Source organism: Teleopsis dalmanni, chromosome 1 (assembly GCF_002237135.1).
Source record: "Teleopsis dalmanni isolate 2A chromosome 1, ASM223713v2, whole genome shotgun sequence".
Classification (NCBI taxonomy): Eukaryota; Metazoa; Arthropoda; class Insecta; order Diptera; family Diopsidae; genus Teleopsis; species Teleopsis dalmanni.
In genome coordinates this window covers 213,546,812-213,556,454 of record NC_051846.1, presented here as the reverse complement: position 1 = coordinate 213,556,454, position 9,643 = coordinate 213,546,812, and the positions used below count along the sequence as shown (strand labels likewise).

At 29.8% G+C, this 9,643-nt stretch overlaps 1 protein-coding gene across 1 annotated transcript; it reads right to left on the bottom strand.

The window, feature by feature from the left end:
• Positions 1-1,180: 1,180 nt before the first annotated feature.
• On the bottom strand, positions 1,181-2,075 carry LOC119667230 (GATA zinc finger domain-containing protein 14). The gene is made up of 2 exons (XM_038076520.1): positions 2,015-2,075; positions 1,181-1,956 (listed from the first exon to the last, which is right to left on the bottom strand). Exons 1-2 carry the CDS (start codon positions 2,073-2,075, stop codon positions 1,181-1,183), a joined length of 837 nt encoding a protein of 278 aa, XP_037932448.1.
• Between the last annotated feature and the right edge of the window lie 7,568 nt (positions 2,076-9,643).

Sequence of the window (9,643 nt, the reverse complement as noted above, 5' to 3'; positions counted from 1 at the left end):
ATACTTTAAAGTATCCTAAAGATCCTCAATACTTTATAATGAAAAAAAAATGAGTAAGGATTGAGTGTTAATGTGCGCACACAAGTTAAAATCGATGTTCCCGTAAGTATTTTAAAATTGGAAACATACTTAATCTTTTCAGTTCGCATATTCAAGTGTGCATAGCCTTGAATATAGTAAACCTACTAGATACATACCATAAATTAAATTCATAAGGCATAAATAACAATGGATGAAATATTATTACATTGCCATTAAAAAACAAGATTTGTTGACCCGCTCTGGTCTGCTTAATACAGAAAGAACGTTATTTAAAATAAGCTTCAGATGCATCTTAAGACTGAATTAATTGGCGTAAATTTAGCGAACACGGTGATGAAAACGGTAGATTTCAAAAAAAGTGGTTAGTTATGACAAAGCACGCACAAAACAAAACCACATAAAAACAAAAACAACACAAGTTCAATTTGATCACTAAATACTTCGCACACAAACAAGCGATCTCATTGCTTAATGTTTGTATGTTTGTATGTTTGTATTATCAGATATAAGATTTCTCCTTTGGTTACGCCAAGAAACCAAAATTTGACTTACTTTTACTTCGGCACAAATAATTCAATGCATTGTTTTTTATAAGGAAGAACGGGATAGCTGATTTTAAACAGCACAACTAGTTATATTAAATCTTTACATCTTGTCAAGTTTTAACTCATTTTCACAAAGCTTTGATCATTCGTTTGTGGCTGATATCTTGGAAGTTTATTGTCCGAGTTTCCTTAAAAAAAGCAGTTTTATCACGAATTGACTCATATGATCTTTTCAAAACATTTGCAAATGAATTAGGTAATGATTTTTCGGGATTAACCTTTTAAATAAAACAAACAGTTTTGTGCTAATAAACATTTTACAGAGTAAAAATTTTGGAAGTTAATGAAATGAAATAAAAGAGTTAAATTGTCTTACATCACTTATATTTAACTAAAGGAATATAATAAGTAATCAAATACATTTATTAAACGTCTATCAGGAATATAAATAAAATTATAAAATTTGCATGCAATCTACCGCATATAAAATTTTTATCCTTAATATTTTTTTCTGCTGGTTTCCAATAGAAACCTTCCATTTCTGTGATCTCTATATAATCTTAATAGAGTAGTCGGCACTACTCTATATTTTGTTACTCTCTTGAGTCGTTAAAGCGGTTTTGATTATTTCTTCTTCGTTTCTGATTTGGTCCATTTCGAACATTGTTTTCCTGTAGTAGTGACTGATTCCGATTCCGATTTCGTTTTAAATTTTGTTGCCGACGAAATTGATTTCGATGTTTTTGTTGTATTCTGTTGCTTTGCTGTTTTTTTATGGGACGATTGAAGTTTTGTCGCTTACGGTTTTGATTTTTATTATTTCTATTTCTGAACTGATTTCTCTTGCGATTCTTGACAGGACGTTTTTTTTGTTTTCTTTGTTGAAATTCTTCTGCAGAATCGTATTCGTTAAAACGATCAGGAGAATCATTTTCCGAATTCAAATCGTTATTAGTTTCTTTTTCGGATTGCGTTTCATTGTTTTCTTGCAAGGTCTCTTCCTGCACTTCTCCTATTGCAACGTTTGTCACTTCGTTGCATGGTATATCACTGTATATAACTACTGTTCCATAATTGCATACGTGTGTTTGTTGATCGTCATTTTGAGCCTGCCGGGATTCAATTAAGCCTATACCATTGCTCCCCTCAATATCATATATATTACCATCATTCGTTACTAACCCTGTTACTTTTAAAGACTTTACATTTGATCCATGTGTTGAAGTTTCGGGCTCCTTATTTGAGTGTTCAGATTTATTTTCTATGTTGAGTATTGCCGATTTCGTTGGTTTTGTGACTATTTTTAATGAATTTGATGGTTTAGCTGTAGACGTTAAAAGTGGTGCTTCAGTTGGTTTCCCTAGACTATCTATTTGCAAAAAGAAAAAGTTTGTAAACAAGCATTTTAAATATTACTTCTTCATTACCATCCGTTAATGAGATTTTAGCGCTTATTAAAACACATAATGTTACTAAAAGAACTTTCATATTGTTGTTCTAAGTTCCGTTTGCGAAAGCAACTTTTAACAAACTAAACTTGTTACACAGTTCGCAGGTATCTTTTATCATATTAGTTTACTCTACAAAGAAGCAAATTTACTACATTAATAAATTTTTTCCAAAAAATTAGTTAAATAAGAAACTGAAAGAGTAGGAAAAACTATTTCATTCATTTTTTTAAATTATTTCTGGATGCTGTGGTTGATATTGAAATGAGATAAGCAGATATTAATTATGTTACTATATTTGGAAGCATTAGTTTTACATATTATAGAAGACGTGAAGATTCTAAAGTATTTGTATATGTTTTTTTTGCGATGTTTTATTCAAATTAGTGCCATTCGGGTTCAATGATCTTTCTTTAAACTTCTTTGGTTTAAAGAAAGACAGTTAAACTTTACCAAATAGTTATTAATTAATCCAAAAAATTGAATTAAATCAAAAAATTAGTCTGGTCTTAACGAAATGGCATGACGCTATACAATACACATAACGTTATTGTAAAAAACTACAATTTGATAAATTTACGTATAAAACATTTACAATTAATTGAATATAATGATTTTGTCCAAATTTCAATATACCAATCGAAGTGTTCATTACTAGTCTCAATTCAAATTTTGTACTACAATGCAAAAGGACCTCAACAAATTTAATATGTATATAAATAAATAAATAATACCTAGTATTAAAATTTGATGGAAAAATTTTAATAGACGTACAACGTACAAGAAAACGTTGTTTTGGTAATTTATTTTCAATTTACGTGATACCAAACGATGACAACGTTTGTTGACAACAATTGTTGATATGTAGTAGGCCCTTAAGAACGCAAAACAGAAAAATATCGCCATATAAATCAGAGAATATATCAACAATTTCTATACTTTATCACACACCCATACGCACAACCAACAGCTCCTTTGAGCTGATTCGAAGATCATTGTGTTATACGCAACTTTTGTATGCCTTAATTGTTCTGCAATCCAAAGCTGATATGTGCTTTTAGCTGGCTATTGGAGCTGGCTGCTATGAAATCATTGGAGTCATTTTTTTCCTGCACACGCAATCTGTATATTATTTGTCTGTGCTTGGCATTAAGGATTTGTATTTATCGTTTTTATGAACGGAGATGACTATTGCTGTCTTCCATGGTCTAGGATAATGCCCAATATTATAAGCATGATGTAAAATCGTTGCACATTTGCAAAAGAAACGCGGAGTGAGTTTACGAAGGAAATAGTAAGAAATACCATCAAAACCAGCAGATTTCTTAGATATATTGGACTTGGGACTGTCATTAAGACCGCGGGGAGTTATGAACCCATTGGGATCTAGTGTATTGGCGCATTTAGAAGGAAAACTTACACAGAAGTTAGAAATGAGAAATTTCTAAGAAATTAGAAATTAAAAAATTGTGATTACCATCACCCAAGGAGCTGTATAACAATGTTGTTAATTTCAACAGAATAAAGATTCTTGTGCTCAGAAACGTCGATGTCAGTGATAAGATGGTCAATGGTGGAATTGAAGGTCTCCTAACGAGTGGCTAAAATTGCGGTGGTGGCTAGGTGGACTTTACAGCCAGTTAGTGGCAAAACAACAGATTGATGGTCAGATGTATATGCTATATGATATATGAAAACAGCTAATCATATTTAAACATATATTTTAGTTAATTGTTAAGAGATATAATTGTTAAGATATAGTTAAGAGTAAGTGACAAAATGTAAGAAATTGCGATAAAAATATTAAATCTAATACGTATTATATATTCAAAATAGTTATTTTGATTGGCAATCGGCGGTTGATAAGAGGAAGAAGATATAATATGTCAATGGACATTTTTGTTATAATAATTTGAGTAAAATACGCTACAGTAATTTTGAGGTGATTTCAAATTTATCAGAGAGGTAGTAAAAAGAAAAACTAATTGTGCGTGGCATTTTGGACAAGATGATGTAGGTTACTATATCTAGAAACAAACGTTCATTTTTTTGCTTCACCACAAAATATTTATTTTAGTACAAATACTCGTATATGCGATAAAATTTACTCTCATCGCTTGTCTTATGCGCAGATGCTACAAATGTATGAATTTTGTTCAAAATGCGGTGAAATTCAATAGGTTCTATTCTCGAAGCATACGCTGAATTTGGAGATACTTGTTTTCTAAGAGGTGTTTTTCTCTTTATAAATTTAAAACTATTTCGTGAACTCATAATGTCTAACTTTCATCTTGGATCTATTTTACTTTCTATATTTTATCACTGTTTGAAAATTTAAGAAATGCAATTAATAAAAACGACAGAAAACTAGTGTTAAATTCGATGAAAAACTTTTATCAATCGAAATGTGTAAAATTAAGGGTTTACATTGATACAGCTGATATACTAGATAAATTTATAAGTACATATTATTAAATTTAGCACTAAATATTCCTAGCGCAACATATTTACATATAAGTAGTATATTCTGCATCTATAAAGATTCTTCCAAACTAAACAAATTTTCAAGGATAAATTTTTCATTCAAATTAAACGTATATAAAAATGCATTTCTCATTACTTTGCTCTTTAAAAATGGGGCCCAATATAATATAATATTTATAATATATTTTTTGAGTTAATATTTAGAGTGGCCACGAAACAAATAACTTCTTGAAATCCAATTTTTCCTTAAACCGTTGAACCGATCTGGATGATATATTTATTACCTTATCTCTATACAAAAGAACGGAACAAACCTTCTTTTTTCATCAAACGTGAATGTTTAGAGCTCCTAGCGTAAAAATAATAATTAAAATTTGTGTTCTCTTTGAAAGTGGTACATCGAATAAATTTATGATACATTAATAGAAGTAGATATAGCTACCTAAATGTACCTGAAAAACTCAATTTTCGTGTGAAATTTTTAATAACAACCACTGCAGAAGTATGAGATTGGAATTAAAGACCATTTAATTTTGGTATAAAAGTGAAATTATTGTTTCGTAAAAAAGTATTAGATTTTCGGAAATTTACATTGTTGCTATAATATTCTGGATATGACCTTTTTGATCGCAATTGAATGAGAAAGCACCATTTTTATAGTTAACTTATGAGGTCATTTGTTGAAAAAAAACAACTGTTATTTGCAGAACAATATTTGACTTACAATACAATTACAAGTGTTGTATCAATTGGAGGCAGTGGTATGTTTATTTTCAAAAATGTTTATCTAATTGACATGTAGCATCATCAGAAATTCCGGCTACTTTATTGTGTGGCAGATAGATAGCGCTTTCCGTACTGAAACTGACAATTTTTTGCGTACAACTCTTTTACGTTACCAATGCATTTACTCAACCGATATCTTAAGTCAAGTTTTCGTTTTATTTTATAACACTCAAAATTTTAGTATCACCCTATAAATTGTTAAATGAGATCATTTGTTTTCTATAAGACGAAATATCGTACGCAGTGGATAGCTTATATTTGAATAAATAATTAAATATACAAAATCTTATTCATATAAGTAACATAAATATACAAAAAAATGTCTCATAAATTTATACCATTTTGTTAGGAAACGCTCTTTATGTACCAATATTGAGAGCTTTAAACATTATTGTAAAGCCCTATTCAAACACTATGATACTTGTTTTGATTGATTTTGAATTTCAAATAGCCACGTTATCTTCCACAACTTTGAAAAAACATTTTGCAGAGACCAAGCGTAACGAACAAATATATTATATATTAAATATTGTAATTTAATAATCCTTTTAGTTTTTATTACATTAACATCAATATAAATAAACAGATAGCTTTAAAATTGGTCTTAAAATTCTTTTTGTTTTAAAACTTATTTCTAAATTAATCTGTTCTATAACCTTTGCTTTTCAATTAATTTGCTTAACGCCTTTACTTATTGAGTCTATTTAAGACGTCTATGAATTCTTGAAAGATCACCTATATTATTAACTTTAATATGATTTGTGTTTAAATAACAGACTGGCCAAATTTCTTGTTTAATGGTAATTATGCCAGGGGTTGGTATTCAAATAGTATTTACTTGAATGTCAGAGTTATGAATTAAAACAAAAAACATCTGGAATCAAGCGGAAAACTATGTGTTTGATAATTCTTGTGTAAGTCAACATAAACTTGTGAGGCACTTAATTTATTTACACCCATTTTTGCCTCTGATTACTGAAAAAAGATTTTCAGCATTCTGAAATGACTAGAATCATCGGTATTTATTCTTATAGGGTAGCTTAACTGGTTAAAGTTTCACATTGTGGCTTTTGATGCTTTGATGATGATAGGAGATATATTGGCAAAAAAAGTATACAAATTTGGTAAATAAGATTCAAGACATCATTAAAGAATCAAAATTTATTTTGTGGCTTTTAAATAAAACCCTGTCGATTACAATATAGCAACAGCAGCACTTGAACAAATCATCCATACATTTTTGGTAAACCGATATTCTAGCGGTGGTATGAACATTCAAATCATAAAATTTAAATGTATAAATATCAAGTGTAATAGCTATTGATGGTGGGACTATGCAGGACGTGAGTTCACGAATACGAAAGGCGATTGGCGCATTTACAGAGATGAACACAATATGGAGATCCAGCTTTTATAGGTTAACGACGAAAGTTAACATTTTCAAAGCATGTGTTTTATCCGTACTGCTATATGGTTGCGAAATATGGCTTGTAGCCGAGATAACTTAAAACAAAGTTCGTGCGTTTGTAAACTGGTACCTTTAAAAAATACTACGCATCTTTTTTCCAAACTGAATTTCAAATCAACAATTGTGGGATAGAACGAATACAAACGACATCTACATAAATATCCACAAAAGAAAGTTTGGCTGGATTCGTCACACCTTACGAAAGCCGTCGAGTAAAATTTGTTTTCTAGCTCTTACGTATAATCCGCAAGGCAGTAGAAGAAGAGAAAGTCCTAAGATTATTTGGCGCAGTTCAACACTAAACGAAATCAACTGCGAATCCATAAACCTTGGCAGATCATACTTCAATATTGTTGAGCTCAGAGATGTGGCAGTAAGAAGGCAAAGATGCAGGCAATTTGTGGATAGCCTGTGTTCAGTATAGAGTTAGCTTTTAAGGCTTAATAAATAAATAAATAAATATATCAAGTGTATTAAAAAACTTTAATTCATAATTAATATAAACTTTTCAACAAAACACTACGAACTAATAGTACAAATTGTCTCTAAATTTATTCTTCCTTTGCTATTTTATCACATAATAAAAATGTCAACAGAACATTTCAATGACTAGTTCCGCCTGAAACTGACCACTGCGTGAAAATCAGCAGAAATTCAAGTAATGACTGCACCCAAAAGGCACCAAATGAGGATCAACAAGCACCAAATATATGATTTAGTTTACATATTTACATATTAACATATTTATACATTAGCGAGTTTTATAAAAACAAAAAAGTCGTTAATTGAATCGCCAGTGAAAAAAAACTTGTTGATAAAGTCGACGTTGGTAGTGGAAAAATAATTTTGGGGTTTGGTTTGTTAAAAACCTTAAGGTTTTTAGCGTGGTCATTTGTAATTAAAAATAGAAATATGCTTAATGTAAATTAATAATAAACGTTAATCAACACAACATATATGTATGTAAGTTGGAAGAGTAAAGTAATCCACACTCAGAAAACAAATGTAAATTAACTTCAGATTTCCATTTGAATATTGGAAAATTCTTTGCATTTTGATAATTGGTTGAACTTCCTAGCTGCGATACGTACATATACGAATATATACGAATATATACGAATATATGTACGTTCCTGTGATGCATACATATGTATGTATATGAAAATTGCATGCGCTAAAATACAAAAATGTTGTACTACAATGGCGCAAATCAAAAATATATATTTTATGTCATAAATACATATCTATCTATGAACATACATACCTATGAATTTCTGAATGAACTAAGTTTTTACTTGGAAATTGAATTTATTTCACTAGGCGCTCAACATGTTTCGCAACTGTTTTCAATTTGCGAAACCGTTTGATATGTCTGCCTATTTTGTTCTGACGGTGTGATTCATCGCTCCTTGCTTGTAACGGCGGCTGCCGTTTAATTGTCAAAAATGAAGTTGAACTTCATGCTTCTGTTCCTTGTAAAATTATCTTTTGAAACTTGGTGTGTTTCTGTCAGAAAGAACAATAAGCTACGGTGCTCCCAAATGACTGAAAGCGTGCTGATTCTCTCATGTTAATATATGACAACCAGTTTCCTAATATCGTGTGGCACGCATATTTTACATAGCACGGAAGTTTTGTAAATGAAAACAAAAAAAATAACAGAACTACAGAATAGAATAACCAAAGTATTCTGTCCTAGCTAAACTATAAATTTCAAAGTTTTTCAACTAAATAGAATTAGAATTAGAATAACATAGAAGGAGAATTTTTTGTTCTTAAGATTTGTTTTTATACTGAGTTCTATATGTTGCTTCTATACCAATGGAAATTTCATGAAAGTACACTTCGAAACTCTAACATTTTGAGTAAACAATCTTCGTATTTGTATGAATTCTCGCGTATTTTATTCAACATCAAATTCAGAGCTGAGATGTTAGTTCTTTGACACTCAACGACAACACATGGCTTCTTCACTGTTTTACAAGCATAATAAAATTAATTTGCCGTTTTCGTCACCGTGTGAAGAGAGACGAAAATATTTGAAAAAATTATTTGACATTACGTAATATGAAATTAAATAAAAACTCATTTTAATATCGATTAACAACGATTGATAATCGAGCAGAATTGTTTCTGCTCTAATTCTGTTGTTAAATATCAATATAAAATTTAGATATAGTTTATAGTACATTAAAAGCAAAAGTTCATTATCTTATATATAGTAGTTTAATTGTAATTAGTAGTTACAACCTCATTTTATGCAATTAAAGCTAATTGCTTAAGTTAGATTTTATACGCCTTATATCTAGTATATTAATAGTGAATAAAATATGTTGACATGTTAATGGTTTGTTTCATTTGTTTATTTGTACATTAGTAAATTTTTTGACTAAAATTTCATAAATTTTACTTAAGTCAATATCACCAAAGTTTTATACCCTCCACATAAAAGTATATTAGATTCGTATATTAGATTTATGTAAATGAATGCATAGTTTTTTATTGATCAGCATTAGGAAATAAACACAGTCAGTATTATCTGCCTATCTGTCTATTTTATGCATAATATTCTCTCAATATAAAAAAAATTTTTCTTTTAAATAAGATTATCAACACCTAAAAAGTGTCAAAGATTTCACCAAAACTGTTTTTTTTTTTGCGGAGAAAAGGTTTAAAAATGCTTAACGCATTGTCACTATGTCGTCATAATAGTGGTATGCCTGGTTTGTACGGACTAAAAACAATCCCTCTCATGTTCCAGACCGTTTCTATCTTGGAATACTTCAGGATAGGGGCCCTATGTTGGTTTTTCATTAAAAAATTTTGTTTTTCTTCGTTACATTAGATTTAATTGTTTTTTTCTTTTTTAA

Excerpts from the sequence above, each read along its gene's own strand:
- LOC119667230 (XM_038076520.1), bottom strand. The coding sequence starts at position 2,075 with ATGAAAGTTCTTTTAGTAACATTATGTGTTTTAATAAGCGCTAAAATC. Across the intron at positions 1,957-2,014 it reads TAAAATCTCATTAACGGATG|ATAGTCTAGGGAAACCAACT; the intron begins GTAATGAAGAAG and ends TTTTGCAAATAG.